The 25,257-nt window shown below is 45.0% G+C and overlaps 1 protein-coding gene across 3 annotated transcripts in view; it reads right to left on the minus strand.

The window, feature by feature from the left end:
* GNA12 (G protein subunit alpha 12) overlaps positions 1-25,257 on the minus strand; it is a 109,612-nt gene that overhangs the window by 44,311 nt on the left and 40,044 nt on the right. For all 3 annotated transcript variants that reach the window (XM_055340508.1, XM_055340507.1, XM_055340509.1), the window contains exon 2: positions 19,759-19,974. In XM_055340508.1, coding sequence (XP_055196483.1) covers positions 19,759-19,974 — 216 coding nt within the window. The remainder of the gene's footprint in view (positions 1-19,758; positions 19,975-25,257) is intronic.

Here is a 25,257-nt window from a genome sequence, read left to right on the forward strand (position 1 = left end):
GGCTGCTCACTTTTCTGGGCCAATACAACACCTGTAGGTCACTGATTCACACACCTTCCCTGCGATTCTTATTAGTGATAGCTCTCTTAAAGAAACTGAGTAAATATCATAACACCCCCATATCGCTTATGTGGCTTCAAAACTCCAAAACAGCAGAGGAAAAGCAGGCGCATGCACAAACACACACAGATTATAAAACTCACACATTCCTGCTCTATGCTTACATTATCTTGATTGTGGGCAGGGTCTTGTGGTGTATACATACTTACTTACCAAATCACACAATTTCCATATGTGTAGTTTATTATGTCAATTACACCTCAACAAAGCTGTTAAAATTCTTTTTAAAAATGAACATTCTACATTTAAAGGACAGGGAAGTAAGGGATAAATTTTGAAAAAGTTCCATCAAGAGGGGCATGAATAAGTGATTTTGGTGCTAAAATGCAGAAAATTCACTTAAGAAGAATCATGCCAATCGCTGGCAGTGCTGTTTAAATGCAGCAGCATCTTGGCAACAGCTCCATATGCCTTTCCTTTATGTGGGCCTTCTGCTTTCAGGGCGTGTCCACAGACATGGTCTCTTGACACAGCACACCTACAAGACAGGTAGTATAAATCCTCCTAGATGGATGAGGAACAAGGGCTCTGCGGGGCAGTCTGCAAGTGGCTAAAGTTAGTGGCAGAGAAGCCCAGGCCTCTGGCTTTGCTGCCCCCTCCCCACCTTCCCCCTGCCCCAGACAACACGTGTGGCAGTGCTGGCGACCTGTCAGCCTTTCTCTGGCTACAGAATCATTCTGCAATTCTGTAGTAACCATGACACCAGCAAAGGGAAGGGATAGGTCACCCATGGACTAAAGCGGGGCGTATAAGGCTATCCTGCAAGGGGAAATGCAGAAGGAGATACTTGAAATCTGAGAATCAGCATGAAAGGAGAGAGGAGAGAAAGGCTGCTGGCGATGAGCAAGTTGACAACAGAGCCTGGGTCAGACACCAGTACCCAACACTCACATCAGGAGCACAACCAGGTGGGAGAAGAGAGACCGTGGGGTTGTTGGCCCTTCAGGAACATAGGCTACTATGGAGTCACCGACCTCCTGCACTCAGGCAAAACCATGACTCCCACCAGAACTCCAAGGATGGTCACATCTGGTGTGAGACATGACGTGTCCCTTCATACTGCCTGGGAGATACAAACGCAGAAATGGGCTCTGGAGAATGTGCTAAAATGCTCCAGAATGATGCAAAACAGCTATGCAGTAGGTATTTTCCTTTCTCTCCCCGAATTCTGCTTTTCTCAAAATTCAGGGGGCTGCGGTCTCCTTTAAAATAAATATTTTAATGCAATTTAACACTGGGTTCAAAATTCTTGGAAAGGGAGGAGGACAATCCTATTTTAATTAGAAAGGCATCCTTTTTCCAGTGCGTAAAAATAACAACACAGATCTGGCTATGCAGCCAAACACATAAAACGTGTCTTCTTCAAGAAATGGAGAAACACAAAGGACTGAAGTGAGCCGAGTACGAGGTTGGTTAATTGCCTTTAGGAAAGGCAGGAGGGAAGAGAGAGTGAGGGCAGGGTCACTGCCGTGGGCTGAATGTCTGTGTGTCCCCCAGCCTGCCCCATTTCTTACGTTGAGGCCCCAGCCCAACGTGAGGGGCTGGGAGGTGGGGCTTTGGGGAGGTAAATGGATTTACAGGAGGCCTTGAAGGAGAAAGCCCCATGGTGGAATTAGTACTCTCCCTCCTAAGAGAAAAGAGTCCAGAGCTTGCTCTCTCCCACATGCCAAGATGAGGCCATGAGAGCCCAGAGAGAAGGCAGCTGCTGGCAAGCCAGGAAGGGGGCTGCCTCCAAGAGCCAAATCTGCAGGCACCCTAATTTTGGATCACCAGACTGCAGACCTGTGAGAAGAGATGCCTGCTACTTGTGCTGCCCCATCTATGTTCTGTTACAGCAGCTCGATCGAGCTCAGAGGGCTGTGGAACCTGCCTGCACAGTTCTGGAAGGCACACAGATAAAAGCCTTGCGTTTATTTCTAAGCTTTGAACTTACGAGGTGCTCCTGTGATCCCAGCAAAGGTGTTTTCCAGTATGAGAAGATGAGGGTCCCAACCAGTCTCCTGACCTATTTATTAGGTGGTCAGCTGTCCATACCCACAAGGAATCCCTGAGGAAATGCTTGCACACAAACTTTCCCAAGACTCGCTGGGATACACTTGCTCAGTTGTTAATACTGACCTGCTAGAAAGGCTTAGCGACTTAACAAAGCAAAGGCATGTTTTACCACAATTAAGAAAAAAGGCATAACAAGTTCATAAATCCACCATTTCATCTGGTTCTAATGCAAAATTCTCAGAAAAGTTCCCCTAAGGACAGCCTGAATAGGGCAATCCTTGCTTTTCTAGATGCCTCTTTCACTAGATATGACCCAGTTTTTCAGTTTGATGACCACTTATCAATCTTATCAACCTAGCAGTGGCCTCCATTCTCCTGTGTCCCATGTCCTTGAATGATGACTTTCATGAGAAGCCCATCTTGGTGAAGGGCTGTCTTCGTGACCGAGTCAGGCTTATGTGTTATGTGGACTTCTCCGCACACTGGCAGGTGCAGGTGCCTGCTGCCAGCACCTGAACCCTGGTGCACAGAGGAAGGAAGAAGAGAAGCCTGGGTCCACAGCCCATGGCCCAATGCTGAGTACAGGAGAAATTCTAACTCAGCAGACTGGTTTCCTGGGCAGACATGCCAGCATGATGCTGGGTGTTTTCACTGCTCTGAGTCGATCTGAAAGGAGGTGTGCTGCCCTTGGACACCTGAGGATAGAGGCTCCCATGACAAGCAGCAAAAGGGGCTCTGAGAGTCAAGGCTCTCTCAGCACTCACTGGAGTGGACTGCCTTCTTGAAATATGGTCAAAGGAGGGGAGGTGATACAGCCATCCTTTGAAACTTTCAGATTAACAGCACATTTAACTTAATTAGAATTACTCAGACTTTCAGCCTTCTTTCAGGAACAATGCAAAAGAGTCATTTATTTATTTATTTATTTATTGCAAAAGATTTATGAAATTGTTTTCTGCAGATGTTTTTACACATCATACTAAAATGTTTTCATGGCTTTTTCTGATTATAAAAATAATTTATTCTACCATGATTAAAAATAATTTTTAAAAAATATTTGAGAGAGAGAGAGAGAGCGCACACAAGCAGGGGGAGGAGCAGAGGATGAGGGAGAAGAAGACTCTCTGCTGAACAGGGAGCCTGACCTGGGGCTCGATCCCAGGACTGTGGGATCATGACCTGAGCTGAAGGCAGACACTTCACTGACTGACCCACCCAGGTGCCCCCAAAATAATTTTTAAAATACTCATTTTTTGCAATTTAGACATATATAAAATAAAAAGTAATTGGAGTAGTTCAGTGGACATATTCACTCCAGGTTTTAATTCTCTATGTTAGTATATATGCATATATAGTAATAAGTATGTATATATATGTGTGTGGTGTATTTTTCATATATACATACTGCTGCTTGATCAGTTTTCACTTGATATGTCAGGGACTTCTTTCTACGTCAGTGTACATGGCTCCCTTTTAGCTTCTCTAATAGCAATACAGCATCTGATCCATGGTCAGTAACCTAATTTGTGGTCTGCCAATCCCTACTGGAGAGTATTCGGGGTATCTCCTCTTTGTTTTAGCTTTTATGAGCAATACAATCGATATTCTTTACAAATAACCTTTGCATATTCATCTAAGTGTATTTTTCCTTTCAAATATCTATCATTATTACTGTAAGTTATAGCTTGACATAAGGCAAGCACATAAGAGATAAATATACAGCTGAACTGTAGAAACGGCAGCCACCAAGGTCAACAAGTGGACCACGCAGATCACTCGAGAAGTGCCTCATATACCGCCCACCCTGACTTGTAAAATTAACCACTGTCCCTGATGCTCGTGGTAACATTTCCTAACTCTTTTTTTTTTTTAAACAGATTTTATTAGGGATCCCTGGGTGGCGCAGCGGTTTGGCGCCTGCCTTTGGCCCAGGGCGCGATCCTGGAGACCCGGGATCGAATCCCACGTCGGGCTCCCGGTGCGGTGCATGGAGCCTGCTTCTCCCTCTGCCTCTCTCTCTCTCTGTATGACTATCGTAAATAAAATAAAAATAAATAAATAAAACAGATTTTATTTATTCATGAGAGATACACAAAGAAGAGAGAGAGAGAGAGAGAGAGAGACACGCGTGCAGAGACACAGGCAGAGGGAGAAGCAGGCTCCATGCAGGAAGCCCTATGTGGGACTCGATCCCAGGACTCCAGGATCACGCCTTGGGCTGAAGGCCTGTGCCAAACCACTGAGCCACCCAGGGATCCCCCATTTCCTAACTCTTCCCTGTAGTTTAATCACCTTTACAAGTACTCAGCAACATTGTTGCATTTTACTGTAATTGTGTGTACATCTGCTTTCATGACTGCCTTTGGTTCAACATCAGGATACTTGTTGACAGGAGCTGTCCTTTGTCCATTTTCCATGAAGGACTCAGGAATAAAAAACACTTTACTTATCCATTTGCTGAGAAACATGTTAGTTTTTCCAATTATAAATACTGCTGCCCTGCACATTTACACACACACTTTTCTATATACCCAGGACTGGAACCACTGAGCCACAGGGAATGCAGATCTTAAACTTGAGCAAAAAATACCAATTTGTTTTCTACACGGGGTGTACAATTTATACATTCACCAGCACCAGGGCTTCTGAGTTCCTATTACTCTTACTATCCCCTTGCCAATTCTCAGAATTGTTAAATGTTTTAATTTTGTAAAATCTGGTGAGCATATACTATCATTTCATTGTTTTAAAAATGTCTGCTAAGACTTTAACCCATTTTTCTATTGAATTGCCTATTTCTTGTGGATTTCTGGAAGTTCTTAAAACATTCTGGACACCTCTCCTTTGTCAGTCATAGATGATGAACATATTCTCCATTCCCACAGCTGGTGGGGTCTCTGGATAAACAGAAGTTCTTAATTTGATGGCAGTCAAATTAATCTTTTCTTTTGCATTTATTTGTATTTCTTTTCCTTCCTTCCTTCCCTCCCTTCCTCCCTTCCTCCCTCCCTCCCTCCCTCCCTTCCTTTGAAAGAGCATGCGTGTGAGCAGTGGGGGTGAAGGGACAGAGGGAGAGGGAGAGAGAGAATCTTAAGCAAGCTCCATGTTCAGCAGAGAGCCTGACGTGGGGCTCAATCTCATGACCCTGATATAACCTGAGCCGAAATCAAGTCAGACACTTGGGCAGCCCTGGTTGCGCAGCGGTTTGGGGCCACCTGCAGCCTGGGGTGTGATCCTGGAGACCTGGGATCGAGTCCCACATCAGGCTCCCTGCATGGAGCCTGCTTCTCCCTCTGCCTGTGTCTCTGTCTCTCTCTCTCTCTGTGTCTATGAATAAACAAATAAAATCTTAAAAAAAAAAAAAAGTCAGACACTTAACCAACTGAACCACCCAGACGCCCCTGCATTTGTACTTTTAGTCACTTAAATTCTTCCCTATATCAAGATCATACAGATTGCTCTATACTACCTCCTAAAAATGATGTAGTTTTGCTTTTCATATTTAGGCTGCTTATGCATTTGAAATTGAGTGTATATTATGGGGTGAATTTCATTGTTCTCCACATGGTTCCACCAATTACTTACCTTCTTCTGCTGCACCCATTCCCCAGTGTATTGGTTATTAAAGTTTTTTGGTTTTGTTTTTTTAAACAAATCTTAGTGTCAGATTTATTAGAGAAGGGGTTAGCAAACTTCTTTCCTGTAAAGGTCCAGATGGTAAATATTTGAGGCTTTGTGAACCACATATAGTCATCTTTTTTGCATATTCTTCTTTTCTGTGCTTTTAAAAATGTAAAAAACATTCTTAGCTGGGGGTCCAAACAAACACAAGCCACATGAAAGTTAGCCTGCAGGCCATAGTTTGCTGACCTTTATGAAGGCCAAGTCCCTCCTACTTTTGTTTTTCTTCAAAAGTAGCTTGACATAATTAGTCCTCAGGGGAATGCAAATCAAAACCACAATGAGAAAAATAAAAGAAAGCTGGAAGAAGTACACTTCCTAATTTCAAAACTTACTACAAAGCTATGGTAATCAAAATAGTGTGTTACAGGCATAGGATAAACATACAGACCAACAGAATAGTAAATAAACCCAACACGTATGACCAACTGACTTTCATCCAGGGAGCCAAGACCACTAAATGGGGAAAGGACAGATGTTCAACAAATGATGTCAGAACAACTAGATGTCCAGGCAAAAGAATGAAGTTGGACCCCTATCTCACTCCATATATAAAAATTAACTCAAAAATGGATCAACAATCAAAATGTAAGAGAACCACCTAAATATAAAAAGAAAACATAGGGGTAAATCTTCCTAATCTTGGATTTGGTAATGACTTCTTAGATTTGACACTAAAAGCATGTCCAACAAAAGAAAAAAAATAATAGATAAATTAATCTTTAATCTTTCTTGTTTCAAACCCTCCATCTGGAATCACTTGCATTTTTCCTTGAAGTGGAGTCTTTGGTATTGTAGATAATAAGCTCTTTCTGTGTCTCAAAGGTCTCTGTTCTGCCCTTCATTTTATAGAATTCTAGATTAGTGGTTATACTCTCTCATAGACACCACCACCTCAAAGCATCATTCACTCTTTATGGTTTCTGTTGTAGCTTTTGGGAAGAAAACTGCCAAACTGTCCCTCCTTGAAAGTTCATCTCTATCATATTCTGAAGCTGCTTTTAAGATTTTTCTGTCTTTGGCTTCTGTAGTTTTATTGGGATAGGTCTAGTTATAGATGTCTTTTTTTTTTTTTTTTTTTAATTAATCTTGCTTGGAACTCTTTGGGATTCTTGACCATGACCTAATGTTTTACCATTGACCACTATCTCTTCTGACAGTACCTCTGCTCCAGGCTTCGTTCTGTAACTCTTGCTTAAATGTACATTACACCTTCTCCCACCAAGCTCTGCACCTCTCAGCTTTCTTATTTTCAGTTTCTTTCTGTTCCACATTCTTGAAATTGAGTCTTGCATTTCTTCAACTTTACTAATATTCTCTTTTATTGGGCTCAAACTAACACATCCACTGAGTTTTAGTTTTGGTTTTTGTATTTTTTAATTCTAGAAGTTCTAGTTTATTCTTTGAAGATATGCTAAGTCATTTTAAATAGTTTCCACATTTTTCCCCTGAAGATATTTTCTAACTTTCATTTTCTTAAACATCTTAAGTATAGTTGTTTTACCTAATTTTTTTTTTTTTAAGTAGTCTTCACACCCTGCATGGAGACCAACATGGGGCTTGAATCACTGACCCTGAGATCAAGACCTGAGCTGAGATCAAAAGCCAGATGCTTCATGGACTGAACCAGTCAGGTGACCCAAACATAGTTATTTTCAAGTCTGAGTCTGGTAAGTCCAGTATCTAAACACCATGGGTCAGATTTTGCTGTCCTTTCTTCTGGTTCTAGACATTATGCCCTGTTTCCCTGTGATTCTGGCTATCTTTACAATGCTTCCCTGAAACTCATCTTTAAAAACATTTCTGGGGAATCTCCAAGGTTTAAATTGAAACGTCTTTCCCAGAGAGGTTTCCATTTGCTTCTACCAGGTACTTGGGCACACTACCTGTTTGGTGTCACTTTAAACTAAATGCACAGCACTGCGTTTTCTTTGACTGCTCTTATGAGGCCCAGCACTGAGTCTTCCAGGGAGCCTACCTCCACGTGGGTTTCCTTTTGCCTCTCCCCCCGCCCCCCCGCCGCCCTCGCTCTGCAGTCAGGCAATGCTCTCCACTCTCCCCACTTTGTGGGTTTACTTTTCGTTCATCCCCGCACCCCCATGAAGTCCCTGCTCTTCACAGGACTTTCCTATCAGAGTCCTCAACATTGGCATCTTATAGATCCTGAAAGGTCTATGAAACTCTGTAGTTCAGGATTGTGGTTTACATGACTGCACATCTCTGGGGAACAGCTGCCAGGGCTCTGTGTACCTCTGCAGGTCTCACGCTCTCAGGGGTTGCCCTGGTGAGTCTTTACCATCTTTTCTCGGCACTTAGATACTTTCATAAAGTTGTTTTCAACATTCTATCTAGCATTTTAGTTATCTTCAGCAAAAGTCTCTGGATTACTAGGCTGCTGTAATTAGAAGCCAGAAATCTTACAGTTACTCCTTCAGAGTAAATTCCTTGGAAGATGAATTACTGCCAGAGGATGTAACACTTTGTGTTTTGACACACACCGAGAAACTACATCACTTTACTCTCCTGCCGCCTATGGATGACAGTACCAGGTTCCCAGGACCTCAATCAACCCAAGCTGTTCTTTATAATCATGCCCAATCTAACCAACAAAAAGTTACTGCCTGAGTGGCTCCATCAGTTGAGCGTCCAGTGTTGGCTTTGGCTCAGGTCATGATCTCAGGGTCATGGGATCCAGCCCCCCTCTGGGCCCCATGCTCAGCAGGGAGTCTGCTTGAGGTTTTCTCTCCCTCTTCCTCTACCCCTCCCCCTGCACGCACTCTCTCTCTCTAAAATAAATAATCTGAAAAAAAGTCACTCATTTCTTTAATTTGCACTTCCACGGATAATAGTGAGGATGGTAATTTTACTTCTTTCACAGGGTCTTGTTCATAAGAGCTCTTCATGTTGCAGCTGTTTTATACATTCTCTCTCTCTCTATATATATATATAAAGCTTTGTTATATGTTGCAATTTTTTCCTAATTTGTCATTTCTCTTTTAACTTTCTTTATGCTGATGTTTGCCATACAAAAGTTAAAAATGTTTACTCAGTCAAATCTGTTATTCTTTCTCTTGAGGTGTCTGGTCTTGTTATCATGTAACATATTCCATCATTAATTCCACCACAGTCACAGGTCAAGAGACATTGCAGGTTGGGTTCCGGACCATTGTGATAAAGTGAACATTAGATAAAGCCAGTCAAATGAATTTTCTGGTTTCCCACTGCACATAGAAACTATGTTTAAACTATATTGTAGTCTATTGAGTGTGCAGTAGCATTATGTCTAGGAAAACAAGATACGTGCCTTAAGTATAAAAAAATGCTTTTGGCAAAGAAATGCTAACCATCCCCTGAGCTTTCGAGGAGTCGTACTCTATTTGCTGGTGGAGGGTCTTGCGCCTTGATGTTGATGGGTGCTGATCAATCAGGGTAGTGGTTGAAGGCTAGGGTGGCCATGCCAAGTTATTAAAATAAGAACATGAAGTTTGCTATACTGATGGACTCTTCCTTTCACGAAAGGTTCCTCTGTAGCATTTGATACTGCTTGATAGCATTTTACCAGAGAACTTTCAAAATTCAACTCTCCAACCCAGCTGCTGCTTTATCAACTAAGTTTATGCAATATTCTAAATCCTTTGTTGTCACTTCAACAATCCTCACAGCATCTTCACCAAGTATGGATCCCATCTCGAGAAACTACCATCTTTGCACATCCATAAGGAGCAACTCCTCATCCATTCAAGTTTGCTGCAGTTCAGTCCCACATTCAGGCTCCATTTCTGGGGCTCTCAATATTTCCACAATCCTTTAATGTGGGAAGAAGAATGATATCTGTGAAGTACAGAGAAATGAGGTATGCCTGCATATATAACATTTCTACCTGAATCATCATGTCACCAGCTTACAAGACCTCTGGAGGCAGAGCCTAAAATAACGTTATTCACAGGGATCTATGCTTAAATGCTTAACACTTCATATTTTTCCCCCTACAGGAGTAGATTTTAGAAGTCTGTAAGTATATAATCCTATTCATGATTAATGAAATGAAGGGGAAAGGGCAACATCATGAGCAGGAACACATAAGTTTCTCACCGGCCCCCGATCCAAGAATAGCACAGCTCTGCTTCCTGCTTCTGTGTCCTGAAGCAAGAGCCACCCAGCGGAGAGCTCAGCATGCCTCCCCAGCCAGAGGACAGCTCAGCATGCTCCCCACCCCCGACCCAGGCGAGCCTTCAAAGGCTTGGCCCACTCGGGGTTCCCTGAATCGTAATCCTGGCCAGACCGTTCATTAGCTGTGTCGTGGCAGGCAAATTTCTTCAACTTCTAGGCCAGGCCTCAAACCATCTTGGTATCAAACCGGAAGATTTAGTTAGAGAATTTCAAGTCCCTCTGATATGAACAGTTAGTTTTAAGAAGGCTGAGTTTTCCCCTACAAATCACATTGTGAAAGTTAACTTCGCTTGAAAGGTTAAACACACACACACACACACACACACACACACACACACGGTACCAAACTGAAACTAAAAAAAGTAATCTCTAGTCTTGTAGTCCTGAAATAGAACTCTATTTTCTTTAGAAATTATTCACTAATTCCTAACATTTCTGAGCTATTCTTTTAAGGTAAAAAAACTTGATGCCTTTTTTTGTATATATGTATATACATCTGTATCGTATCTGCATATTTAGCTACCTATGTAGTGAGACAGACAAACCATGGCACCTTCATACCAGGGAGTACTACTTAGACAGAAACAGGCATGCTATTGATACATGGAGACAAATGTCAGCCTCAGAAGGTCACACATTATATGATTCCATTCATGCAATCTGATAAATTTTAGGGATGGAGAACAAATCAGTGGTTGCCAGGAGCAAAGGGTGGGGGGAACGGTGGTGTGAGACTATGAAGGAGCAGCACTGGTAGGTATGGGGTGATGGAGTCCTGACTCCAGGGATGGTCACACGTGACCTGGAACCATACACACACATGCACACACTGATCCCAATTTCTCGGTTTTCTTATTATATTGGAGTCATGTGAGATTGACCTATGAGGGGAAATGGCTAAAGGATGCAGGGACCTCTCTGGGCTATCTTTGCAATTTCCTGTGAATTTATGATTATTTCAAAATACAAAGTTAAAAAAAAAAGTGTTAGGAACAATGAGCACCTGGTAATAGATTAGCATGTCAACAGAAATAAAGGGTATCACTGGCAACTCACAAAAGAAGAACTATAAATGGCTAATAAACTTAAGGAAAGAGCTAATAATCATGGAACTTTTCCACTTATCAGGTGGTAAAACATAAGGAAGAATAAAGTCAGTGTGGTTGGAGAATAAAAACAGGACAGCCGAGGGGATGGGAGGCCTGAGAAGGTGCACATGGTTGAGTATGAGGAGGAACTGCCTGTTGACCTCAGGGCTCACTGATTAAAGCCCAGGTCACTAACCCAACATCTGGGAACCCCCTCTGCAACCTGGCAGCACGGGGGGGGGGGGGGGGGGGGCTGACGCTTTACCTGGGTGTGTGTGGGTGTCTGAGCTGCTCAACACCCTCCTGGCACGGATTGTCTTGAAACCTGAAGCAAATGAAGGGTGACTGTCCTTCACAGAGAGGGGACATGAGGTCTGACATGGTGACCCTGGCAGAGCACGGATGGCGGGACGCGTTGGGACACCGACACCATGACCACAGGGTTTACTTCCATTGGTTCCAGGGGCTGCTCCAGGGGTAGGAGGCCCGGGAGTCACTTGCAAAGAGAAACGGACTCTGCAACAGTGTTCTCAATTTAGAATATAAAATAAAATACTGGGCTCAGTATCAGCCACAGGGCTGACGTGGAGGGGTCCCTAAGCTGGGTGGGCAGTGAGACCAGAGGACCTCCAAATTCCTCTCCAGTTCTAAGACACACAGACCTAACCACTTCTCATCATCTCCACCATGATCGTGCTGATCTGAGCCACCATCCTGTCACCTAGATTATTGCAAAAGTCTTCAAACAGGCCTCCCTGCTTCTATTATCAAAACAGCTGCCAAAACAACCCTGTTAAAATGTAAATCAAACCACACCACATCTCTGCCCAAAGCCCATGCCCTTCCAGTAACCCCTCAAAGCCCCCCAGAAGTCCCTCTGCTCTGGGAACTCATCCCCTCTTACCCTACCCTGGGCTCTGAACGCCAAGCTTGACCCCAACCCATAGCCTTTGCACTGGTCACTCTACCAGCTAGGACACTTCCCTCTTCCCCTTGACTCCTATGAGGCCTGCTCTCCCACCCTCAGGGCTTTCTCAAATGTCACTCAGGGAAGCTACAGGAGTTTGGGCTCCCAGAGAGCCCCAGGACAGATACAGAGGCTGCAACAATATGGCCCAGGTGCCTGTGCTATGCTCTGTATGTCACTTCCACTTGTGGGTTTGTGCTGACCGCCCAGGTTCTCAACACAGGTCAGGATTAGCCTATGTGGAGCAGGATGGGCTGGGCAGATATGTCCAGTAATTTTAAGAGCAAGACTCAGAACAGAGTCCCAAGGCTACACTCTAGATTACCATAGCAGAAGGAGACACAAACGTCAGGAGAACTGAAGCTATGCTAAAGAACCCCCACCCTGTGGTGCCCTATTTAACCAAGTAGGCCCCTCTCTCCACACACGACTACAGTTCCCTCGGGTTTTCCTCTAATAGACACCATACGTGCACTTGGGCACACACACACATGCCTACAAATTTATTGACTGTCTCCTCTTATCAGACAGTCAGCTCCATATGCTGTTTGTTTGCTGCTATTTCCCCAGGATGCAGGGAGGCTGTGCCACAAATATCTGCTGAAGGAATGAACTCCATAGAATGTAAAGGACACAGAAGACAGAAAGCAACTCACAAAAGTCACAGTCTCGAGGCATCCCTACTGGCCCAGAGATGGTACTTCAGGGTATTACATTATGTGCTATTATGACTGTCTTGGTCCTCAACACAGGAGAGTTAATATCACTCGGAGACCTCACACTAAGCACTAGCCCTGCCCCCAATCACCTTAGAGGCAAAAAGAACTCTGGCAGAGGCTGTTGGCTGCCACCCTGGGCCACACTGGGCCTCTGCCTCAGCAACACCAGTCGGCAGGGCCCACAGGCAGCGGCCTCCTCCATAGGCGTGGTGACGAGACTCAGGCTCCAAGGATGTGGGACTTGCAGGAAGTGGCCCTGAAAGGAAGAGGGTGGGACACTCCTCTGCACCCTCCTCCTGCTGTCTGGTGAGGGCACGAGTATAGGAAAGGGGTCCACAGAAGGACACTGGGAAGGACCTGGACGGAGGCCCACCTTCCCTCACTGGACTGGCTGTCCCAGAAAAATATGGTCCCTCCCATTTCGGTTTTTCTGCCACGTGCAACCAAATATTGCAGCAGTAGCAGACACGTAGAACACTTCCCAGCTGCTACAAACAGCAGGAGACCAGTACCGTTGGAAAGCAGAAAGATTCTCTGAAATGCCCCAAACTGCACTACAAGAAACTGCACTCACTGTACCTGCTGGGGTTTCCTGTCTTCCTCTAGCTTAAAACCTCTGATTACAGCATTTAAACAAGTCATGACAGTAGGGTATCTTGATAGCAGAGAGAAGGGGAGAGAGTTAAGAAATCCAGTGAATGGAAGGTGCCTGGGTAGAACTCAGGCAGGCAGAAACTTGGTGAGACCAGCCACAGGGCCTTCAAGACACAGTGGAAATGCCTATGTTCTCTCCACACAGCACGTGGACATAACCTGCCACCTGTCAGGCATGCTGCTACCTCCCGTCTCATTTCTAATCCACCAGCTACCAGGGGACTGTTTCTATGTGGCTGAAAGCAACAGCCAAGCCATCATGCAATACACTTGTTCCTAGAAGGATGGGGCTGGGTGTGTCAGTCCCTTTGTTTCACATACCCTCAGAGAAAGCTACAAAAAGTTACTGTAGGGATCCCTGGGTGGTGCAGTGGTTTGGCGCCTGTCTTTGGCCCGGGGCGCGATCCTGGAGACCCGGGATCGAATCCCACGTCAGGCTCCCGGTGCATGGAGCCTGCTTCTCCCTCTGCCTGTGTCTCTGCCTCTTTCTCTCTCTCTCTCTGTGACTGTCATAAATAAATAAAAAATTAAAAAAAAAATCTAAAAACTTCAAAAAGTTACTGTAGCTACAAATTGCCTCATCTTCAGCTTAGCATCGCTCTCTAACATCTCAGAGGTTTACTAAGTGAGCCCAGGTCCACGAACCTGTAGCATCCAGCTTTTTTGAAAAGGGACTGGTTCATTCTATACTAAAATGATGGAACCATCACCCGGCCCAACCGATGTCTGTTTCAGGAATGCTAAAGGGAATTTGGGGCACTACTTTATCCTGGAGCTTTATAAAGAGGCATTCCAAGGGGATCCCTGGGTGGCTCAGCGGTTTGGCGCCTGCCTTCAACCCAGGGCATGATCCTGGAGACCCAGGATCAAGTCCCACGTCGGGCTCCTTGCTTGGAGCCTGCTTCACCCTCTGCCTGTGTCCCTGCCCCTCTCTCTCTCATGAATAAATGAATAAAATCTTAAAAAGAGAGAGAGAGAGAGAGAGAGGGGGGGGGGCATTCCAAGCCTGAGAACTTGTAAACCATGATCCTATAGCCCTTAAAAAGCACATCTACTGGCATGGGGGGGCAGGAGGAGTAGGCGACCAAGCAAAGCCAACACAGACCCTGCCTAGCAGAGCTATGCAATCAACCCAGAGTAACTCTGAAGCCCCAGGCGCCACAAAATCTGAGTCTGACACATGTGGATTTTATGTCAGGCGCTAGGCTGGCAATTCCAGCGACTCTTTTTATAGTCAGCACGCTACTCCCTAAGCCACAGGGTAATTTCCCTCTGAAAACGTCACACTCAGTGAATTCTAAGGAGGAAGCATCCACATACATAATCGTGATGAATGACCTTCCTCTGCATCTAGAATTCAGCCTGAACACTCAGCCTCTTTCCCAGCAACCTCTGGTAATGTTACAGGGACTTGATTCCTTCAAATGGGACAGAAAACAAAAATCATTCTGTGTAATGAGCAGAATCGTTTGATTTCCAGAAATCAAGAAATCCTGTGCAGTCAACATAAATGTGCTCCTCTGAACTGAGCCTTTGGTCCCATCTTCCACAGCAAGAGAAGACATCCTCAAGAAAGCACAATGCCCTGCCACTTGGAAATAAGAACAGAAAGGATGTAAAAAGTAATTCACAATCCAGGATAACTGTCCTGTGTGTGCAGCGCCATCTGCACAAATGCTGGGCCACAGTCAGACAGTGGGAAGTCATGTGAGGAGTCCAACAGGAGGCACCAAACGCCCAGGATTGCTGTCCAGTCCTCCCAGCAGGAAAAAGGTTCACCTGGCCTAGAACAGCACCAAGTCATCAATGTAGCTGACCAGCCACAATGTCAAAAGCATGTGGTGAAAAGCAAAAACAGTCTAATTTATCCAGAGAGTTCAGCATCCAGTGATTTTCCTCACGGTTCACCCTGCGTCTTGGGGCTGGGGGAGTCCAACGATGAAGATGAAAATTAACGATATAACAAGCAAAGAGTTGTGCAAAAGGACACCCTCCCCCTCCCCCGCGTAGTGCTAAATTGGAAGCGGTGAGGCTGTGTATCACCCACTCTGTGCTGGTTCAAGTTCTCACTCTCTCACCATGCAAACAGATCGGTCATCTGCTTTGAACACCTCAATGGCTCTGCTGCCTACAGGTGACTCTGCGCTGCTCCACGTGGCCTGTGTGGCCACAGTGAACGTGCTGTAGCTGTGATCTTCACTGCTGTGAGGCCTGCCCCTTGTCCACAATGAGGAACAGGGTCGAGTGAACTCAGGCTGAACCAATCCCTGTGTGGTTCTTCCCTGGCCACCATGCCCAGTCTCCTCCTGGCTCCTGTAGTGGCCACGCTGGTGAGACCTCATTCTGCTGCCACCACCTCACAAGCCCAGGGGAAGCCAGAGCCGCACAGGCTGAGCACAGAGATGGGGGCAGAGCCAGGGAAGGCACAGGGCAGTCCCTGGAGCCCCCGAGGCCCCGCACCACTTCTGCTATGTTCCTTCTGCTGCCTCGCTCCCGACTGTCCCCAACGGTTCATTTTACCTAATCTTTACAAAACTCCTCCAAAACATCTCCTCTGGCCCCTACCTGCCTAGGCGGAATGGCCTACTTTCTCCCTTTATGCCTTATGTAGCCTGTCTATTCCCCAGTTATATTTCTTGGCACATTTTCCTGCTATTACTTGTTTGCAAAAGTGTCTGTCTTACCAGTTTTCAGAATAAATGGGACTTGACTTCTGCATAGTGCCTGGCATGCAGAAGGCACTGAAAGTCCACCTGCCCACACCCAGCGAGGAGGGCTCTGATGTGCAAACCCACAGTCCCTTTCAGGGTAGGAGTACCCTTCTGATGAACAAGACCGTAAATTCAAAAGTATAACAGAAAGCAAATTGTGGAAATATTATCCATATTCTGTATTACAAACACATTAACTAGTTCATAATTTGCCAGGAACATTTAAAACTCCAAAATTCTCTTTTATTAGAAAAAGGCTATAAAAGTAGATAATATTTGTGTTTGTTACACCTAAGAGAAAAACCTCTAGGCTTAGTGTCTTGCTAGGTCTTACATAAATGCATTTTGAAAGATAAGGCCTAAAATACTCAGTTATCTTTCTTTTTCCTGAGCTGCAGAGGTTGTATCAAACTCTGTGTATGAAATGGCAGTCGACATCGGCGTGCACATAAGGGCAAGACCCCCTCTGGAGCAGGAGAATCCCCTCCCCACACACCCATTCAACTCTCCACCAAGGAAAAAGGGCCCTCACAAGGCAGTCACCAGACTCGGCCTTTCTTCTTCTCCTTTTTGTTTCTGCCTCTGCCTGGAATGGCAAGTAAAACCCAGAGGGCAGAGGGAACAGGAAAAAATCCAACACCTGGCCGACAGCAATTCTCAGAGCTGCTGGATTTCTCAGCTTGTCAGCCAGGGAGGAGAGAAAAAGCTAAAAACAAGTTGGTGAAGCATCACCCTGAAAAGGTTTTGACATGAAGAAAAAGATCCACAGAGAAGAGAGACCAGGGTTGAGCTGCAGACGGGGGAGGGGAGGGCTGATCATACTGCATGATGATGCTCACACTCCTCACGGGCCGGACCGTACACCTCAGCAGTGAAGACTGTGAAGGCCTATTGTCTGCCTATTTTACGAAAATGCTCTAATTTTTAAAAATAAAAGCAAACACATAGAAAAGTACAAAGTATGGCAATAAGCACCCATATACCTACTACTCGATGAACCAAACCCACTGTCAATGCTGCCCATTAGGATAGTCCTGAAAAACACTTAGCTTCCTGGAACGGTATACCCCCCACCCCCAGGCACCGTGTCCTCAGAGATCCCAGCTGGTGGAGGGCACAAGACGCAAACAGGCCAATACTCATATTATGGCAGCCTCTTAGCTGAACCCCATGCGAAGTGAGGTCTAGATTAAAGGCTCTTGAGGACAGGCACATGGCTGGTCTCATCACTGCTGTATCCTCAGCATATTACACAGTATCCAGCATACAGGAGGTGCTCCATTAAATGCTGTGTGAGTGAATGAATGGAGAAACAAGCAGAATGACTTCTGAGGCCCAAGTACCTCATGGTGATCACTCACAAGACATAGCCTTGACTTACTCAGCAGGGAGGCCCCTTCTGCTTGAGGATGCTGCACACAACATAACACGGCAGACAGAAGTCTGGCAAAACCGCCCTACCACACGCCCCCCAGACGGAGCGCTTATTCAACAGGAGTTGTAAATAATCCGCTCTGGATGTTTATACTTGCTCCTTCGGTAAACTCTCAAATGGTTGTAGCGATTTCTGCCTTCTTTCCCAAAACATATCAGTTTATAGGGAAAAAGACCTGAATCCCAAATTCACACTTAGAGGTTGTTTTCCCTGGTTGTTTCTGATATTCCTGTCCCTTAGAAGATTAAGATTTCCTTCCCATGACAACAACACCCTCCAGTTCTTTTGACTCTTCTACCTGCATTTTTAAAGTTAACTTGAAAAAGAAAGTGAAAATGAGAAAGGGTTATGAAATGTCACCTGTAAGATCCACCAATGGACATTAATAGGAGTGGGCCAAAGCTTGTGGGGAAACAGGGTAACTGCATTGTCTCAAAGTATCCCCCCAAATATTTAATAGTAACAAGGAGAGTAACTTTACAGCAGAGAAACCTGGCAAGCACGGCCTTCCCTGAGTGCTGCAGGCTCATGTCACCAGGAACTGAACCTCTGAAATGAAGCACACCATCACTTCTGTGTTTTTCTTGCCAAAAAAAAATATGCATCATCTTATTCTAATGATGAGGAAATACCAGACAAACCCAAATAGTGACACTCCACAAAATATGTGACTAGTGCTCTTTAAGTGTTGAGGTCACAAAAACCAGGAAAAGACGTGGGACTGTCAGTGACCAGAGAATAAGGAGCATGACCACTAAGGCAGCGTGGGGACCGGAGCCAGAGCCTGGCACATAGCTAAGTCCCCTGTGGGAGGATGGCGGAATTAGAGTAAGGTCTGTAGCTCCATTCACAGTACAGCACAGCACCTATCTCCCAGCACTGACAGCCTCAGGGGAGACAGGGTCAAGAGCATATGGAAACTGTATGGAAAAAATGACCACGCAGACTGCCTGCACGACCTCTCCAGAAAGTGAGAGAAATACAAATCACTCGTTAGAAAAAACTGGCAAAAGCATGAATAGGCATGGCCCAGAAAACACATGTAGCCAAAAAACATTATCAGGGAAATTTCAATTAAACCGAAGGAGATACTATTACAATTTCTAAAGTTGGATAAATAATACTCAATATCAGCAAGGATGAGAGAGCAACAGAGAATCTCTTCTGCTGCTGGGAGAGGCAAGACTGCTATGGCCGCTCTGGAAAATGATCGGACATAACTTGTCTATTTGGAGGTCAACGTGCCCAATGACCGGGCAATCCTGCTCATATGGGACATGTCCCAAAGAAACCCCTGCACACGCGTCTCAGGACATACACACAACAAAGGCCACCACACACCTAGGAGAGAATGGATGGATCCTGATTTATTCCCACAGTAGAAAGGAGGGCTGCAGTGGAAATGAATCAACCATAGCCATGCCAGCAACACAGAACTGCGGGTTGCAGAAGCATATATACAGTATGAAACCATTTATATAACATTTGAGAATAGAGAAAACTTTTAAAGTACATATTATGGCAAAACTCTCAAGAAAGGAGGGGGCTGATGGCTCCAAACTCGGGGTCACAGCTCCCAGGGGCAGAGGGTGTGAGAGTCCCAGGTACTTGGAGCCCTGGGGTGTGGGCAGGGATGGTGTGGGGGTGTGGATGGGCAGGGACAGGCACAGCTGTGCCAGTGATAGGGCAAACAGATACTTACTTGGTCTACAGAGAATGAAGGATAGTTAGGAAAAAAACAAAATGCAAACAGGCATATCTTCTATGAATCTAAATGAGAGACAACCAGGCATTTCAAAACTGTCAGACTTTAAAATGGAAGGAAAGAATCCGAAAAGAACAACTAGGAAGGTTGAGATTAGCTCCCAAGGAGCCACACAGTACAAGCTCGAAAGTGGTTCTAAGGAGACAGTAATTTCCTGCTATGAACAAGCCCTAAACACTTTGAGCTTCGTAAGCTACACCACATTTTAGTATTTTAAGAGTCTTTTGTACTCCTTGAACAAAACATTGACTCAGCCAGCCTGAATTCATGCTGCCCCTCTTGAACCATTTAAAGATAGCTTGATTTGCCTCCCTTACATGTTTTTTGTTGAACATTAGGATTTACAGCAATCTGCAGCTTGCCTGTGCTCGGACAGTCTTCAAGGAACTTCTACTAAAGGTTAACATCAGCCACATCGAACACACTTGTGCCGCCCAGGCATGGCTCACTCACCAGCTGGAACTCACTCCTCCGGCTGAAAGCCTCCCTGATGCCGGAGTCCCTCCAGAGAGCGCTCAGAGCGGGGACGTAGAGCTGGAAGGTGGCGGGTTCCACCGGCAGCCCCGCTTTGTTCTCAAAGGCCAGGAGGAACATGCCGTGCTTCTCATTTTCTGAATACTGCCATGGAATGCCAAGCTTGTCTCTGGCATCGACAAGAACCCTTGAACCCTATGAGATAAAAGAGACAGAAAGGGCTTAATTGTGCTTCCAAGACGACCTCACAACAGAGAATCTCAGCACGGGCATCGACTGTCATCAAGCAGGAAACTCCCAGCTTGGGAACCAGAACCTGTCTTTTGGTTTCATCAAGGTGCCCAGGTCTTCACTCGCTGACGCCTGGCAGCTCCTTGACATCAGGAGGACACAACTGCCTGTTCCAGCTAAAAGCAAGTGGAGAGACACAGAAAGGTGACCAGCAATATGGAGATGGGACAAAACCAAAATGAACCACCAGCTGAGCAGCCTCCCCTCACATCCCCAAAACAGGGCTTTGGGGTTGCGGGGGGGGGTACATCCTAGATTTAATACCACCACTGCTAGTGATGATGCGAAACCGTTTTCAATATTTTGCTTACTTGCTCACTGTTAATGTATTTCTGGCCCCTCCCTTATCTCACAGATGGGCCAAAGGGATGGAGAAACTGCCTCAAATATAGGAGCCGAGGTGTCCAGGCCACAGGAGACATGGTCTTGGGGACAACAGCCCCATCGGGAAGCAGGTCCAGTTCATCATTCTTAGGGTAGTGTTTCCCAATTAGCAATACTGTACCCAAGCAAGTTTCTGAGTTCTGAGAGGACCCAGTGAACACTGCACACAGCAAAGAACGGCAGGGGGCCTGGCCTGTGCATTAAAGCCTTCTTGGACCCAGGGTGGTGTGGCAGGCCCAGCACAATTGGAGCAGTAACTCAGACCGTGGTGCAGAGAACACAGGACCTAACTGCCCACCTAGCACTTGCTTTGAAAAAACAAAAATAACTGCTTTATTGGATATAAGTCACATAACACACAATTCCCCCATTTAAAGTGTACACCTCAGTGGTTTGTAGTTGGCAGTTACCCTAAAAAGTTTCACTTCCAACACTCGAGTCAGGGCAGATTCATCAGTTCTGCCTTCCTTGTATCTCTGCTGTAGCGGTGGTTTGGTGCCTACACCTCCCATTTCTGCCTTGAACCACTGTGCTGAATGGTAATGGGGACCAGGGAGAGTAGCTGCCATCTTTCCTTTTCCATCTTTCCCAGCAGACCAGGACTGCTGGTGAGAGGCATTCCTGTGAGTTCCCTCCTTATAGCCCACACTCGTGTGCCATCAGGATCCAGACCCATTTCTACTGACCCACATGTTTGAGGCTTACTCAGGGTAAAGCACCTAGCTAGGCATGGCGGATAACACGTTTATGAAGCAGAGTCTGATCTCCAGAAACCTGGAATCTAGCTGGAGAGAAAGACCTATGAATTAAGAAAATTAACACCTATTCATGATAAGAAGGCTCAAGAACTAAGAATGCAGGAGAAACTTCCTTAATTTCACGAACACTGACAAAACCTACAGCTACTGCTGTAACTGATGGTGAAGGTGTGATTCCCTTCCTCTAAAATTGGAACAAGACAAGGATGCCCACGTTTAGCAGTGCCAATCAATATGTATTGGTAGTGCTAGCTAGTATGGTAAGGAAAAGAAATAGAAGGTATAAAGATGAGAGAGAAAGAGAAAAAAAAACTGAGCCTATTTTCATTTTTTTTAAAAGATTTTATTTGAGAGAGAGAAGACAGAGCAGGAGCAGGGGGAGAGGGAGAAGTAGGCTTGGACATGGGGCTGGATCCCAGGACCCTGGGATCATGACCTGAGCCCAAGGCAGATGCTTCACCAACCGAACCACCCATGCAACCCCCACACCCCTGTTACACACTATAAAACAGCTAACACAAACAAAATGAATGATGACACCAGATGGTGGTGAGGACACAGAGATTGCTGGTGGGGGTGTGAGATGGCACTGCCACTCTGGAAAAGCATTTTCCAGTTTTTCTTTTTCTTTTTAAAGATTTTATTTATTTATTCACGAGAGACACAGAGAGAGAAGCAGAGGCACAGGCAGAGGGAGAAGCAAGCTCGCTGCAAGGAGCCTGATGCGGGACTTGATCCTGGACCCCAGGATCACGCTCTGAGCTGAAGGCAGGTGCTCAACTGCTGAGCCACCCAGGCATCCCCATTTTCCAGTTTCTTAAAAAATTAAACATATACTTACCATACTCCAGCCATCTCACTCCTGGGAAATGAACCCAGAGAAATGGAAATGTATGCCCTCACAAAAACCTGTGCAAGAATGTCCAGAGTAGCTTTATTCCTAACAGCCGAGAACCAGAAACAACCCTAAAGTCCTTTTTTTTAAATTTATTTTTTATTTTTTTATTGGAGAACACTAAAGTCCTTAAAAAGAGAAATGGTCACATACCGTGAGAGCCTCTGCACCATGGAATGGGACTTGGCAGTAAGAGGAAACGAACACTTGATTCATGCAACAACCTGGATGGATCACAAGAAAATTATGCAGAGCCCTTTCACGAAGATAGCGCCGAAGGCGAAGAAGGAAGCCCCTGCTCCTCCCAAAGCCGAAGCCAAAGCAAAGGCTTCGAAAGCTAAGAAAGCGGTGTGGAAAGGCATGCACAGTCAGAAAAAAAAGAAGATCCACACGTCACCTACATTCCGACGACCCAAAACCCTGCGTCTCCGAAGGCAGCCCAAATATCCTCGAAAGAGCGCCCCCAGGAGAAACAAGCTTGATCACTATGCCATCATCAAGTTCCCCTTAACTACTGAGTCAGCCATGAAGAAAATAGAAGACAACACACACTTGTGTTCATTGTGGATGTCAAAGCCAATAAGCACCAGATCAAAGAGACTGTGAAGAAGCTCTATGACACTGATGTGGCCAAGGTCAACACCTTGATCAGGCCTGATGGAGAGAAGAAAGCATACATTCGACTGGCTCCTGACTATGATGCTTTGGATGTTGCCAACAAAATTAGGATCATCTAAACTGAGTCCAGCCGGCTATAAATCTAAATATAAATTTTTTCACCATTAAAAAAAAAAAGAAAATTATGCAAAGTAAGAAAAGGCAATCTCAAAAGGTCACTTATTATGTGATTCCGTTTATAGAGTATTCTTGAAGTGACAAAGTTATAAAGACAGAACACAAATGAGCAGCTGCTAGGGACTGGGGATGGCAGAGGAAGCAGGAGGGCGGGTGACTTGTGCCAGGGTAGCTGGAGGATCCTGGAGGTGAGGGAACTGAGATGGGCTGGTTACACAGACCCTCACAGGAGAAAGCATGTCACAGAATCTCTCTCTCTCTCTCTCTCTCTCTCTCTCTCTCTCTCTCTCACACACACACACACACACACACCAGCAGTGTCAATTTTCTGGTGGTACACTTGCACTGCAGTTCTATAAGATGTAACCACTGTGGGAAACTGTGTGATACCCCTCCCTGTTATCTTTGCAAGTTCCTGAGAACCTATAATCATTTCAAAATAAAAAGTTAAAAAAAAAAAAGTTAACCAGCAGCCATGACAATAAATGTTCCGATTTCATGGGTCTCAAAGTGAGCTTTTGAAGAGCAGGTTCACGTCAACAAGTGGCAACAGTGGATTAGAACCCACCCAGTGGGGAAAGAGGACTTGAATAAATCCTCAGCTCTCCTCCCTCTGGGTCCCAACCACCCCATTCCTGTCTCTGGGTCCTTCCCATCTCCTTACTGTTTCTGACAACGTCACACCAAACTCCCATCTGCCCAAAAGGACAATACTGAAAAGCTTCAAGAACCCAAGAAAACAAAGATGTTTCATATTCTCCACATTCTGTACAACAGAAAAATGTCTGCATACAGAGAAGGTAGAAGAGATCTCTCCGGTAAGATTCTTGTCTTAACAGGTCACAGCACCTTCATGTAAATCAGACAAAGCTCCCCACCATCCTGGCACATGAGGCCCCTCGACTGGCAAAAGTGCTGGGTCAGAACCTCGGCCCACCCCCACCCCCAGCCCCAAGTCTGGTAACCAACCCACCTACATTCCTGATGGTCCAACGCGCACAAATCACACACAGCAAATTCGGTCTGACACACCAGGTATCACTTCAGTGCTCTTTTTACAGATTAAAACAGTTCAGCTTCACAAGTAGCACATCTTCACTCAGAAGGGAAACGGAACCTCTGCTCCCTGGGGAGTTTCATTTTTATATGCCTGAGATGAAGGCCGGGAATCAAAATGGACTTAGAAGCCTGAGTGATCGTTTCCAAGACTGCTTTCAAAACGGCACAAACCAGGCCTTCCCTAATTATTGGGGTGAACACAGGTTTGGCTTAGAAAACCCTGGTCCATCCAAAAGCAGCCTGTGTTCCCACTGTACACTGCCACCCAGGCAAGCCTGGAACTGGTCCAAATTAACTTCACACAAACACCAAGAAAAGGCTCCTTATTTCTCTTTTTAAAAACCCAGGGAAATGACAAAACTGCTGATGAACTTTATGCCAGTTAGCTACGGTCTGTTTTCTATATCTTAGTCTCTTCAATTAGAGGGGGAAAAAGCAACAAGAAAAAAGAGGTCCCTCTTGCCTTTTAAAATTTATCCTAGTGAAAAACTACTCTCTGCCAACTTTGTTCTGAATACCAAAACTGAGATAAAGGAGAGGTTTCTACTTTGGGACATCTGCCTAAAATTGGAGCCTTCTTTTTCTTCCTTTTTCGAGAGAGCATAAAATCTTTGGAGAATTTCTATTTATTGTACTTTAGCAGAACTGATGGTTCTCATTATCATTATATAGAGCTGCTTATGTCACCATCATTATATAGAGCTGCTAATGTCTTGAAAGAAAGATACTACTGTACAGCGGATGTACTACAATAATAAAACACCTTGCCTCATTCTTTTGTAAGAAAAGACCTATTTCCTGAAATGTAAAGCCCAGAAAATCCATATACACTCAGAAGAAAAAGAAGAAAAGAATTAAGGCAGAAGACAACTTGCTTGTCTCATTGATAGCTTTAAGGAGAGCTATTCTTTCAGTAACAATGTTATGGAAGTATTAATTTTTTGAGAACCATACATTTTATTCAGTTATCCAAAGGTGAACAGATAAGTCTTAAGCAGTTTGGTGACCTCATCTTGATCCTATGTAACACTTGAAACTGTTCAAAGAGTACATTTTTAAGACAACTTATAAATCCAGCATTTTAAACTTTTTGTCAAAGAATAGATTCCCTGTCTGCTGGGGATGTAGATTTGGGGGGTTTTCAGTTTCACTGGACGGAGACCAAAACTTGCAAATCCTGTTATCTCATTTCAAAATAAATGTTGTTAGTTTAGCGCCTAATCAAACCAAATCTTCTCAGTCATTCCTTACTAAAATCTTCCCACAGTAAACACTAACGCCAAGATAGATCTAAAA

Source organism: Nyctereutes procyonoides, unplaced genomic scaffold, assembly GCF_905146905.1.
Source record: "Nyctereutes procyonoides isolate TBG_1078 unplaced genomic scaffold, NYPRO_anot_genome, whole genome shotgun sequence".
Taxonomy (NCBI): Eukaryota; Metazoa; Chordata; class Mammalia; order Carnivora; family Canidae; genus Nyctereutes; species Nyctereutes procyonoides.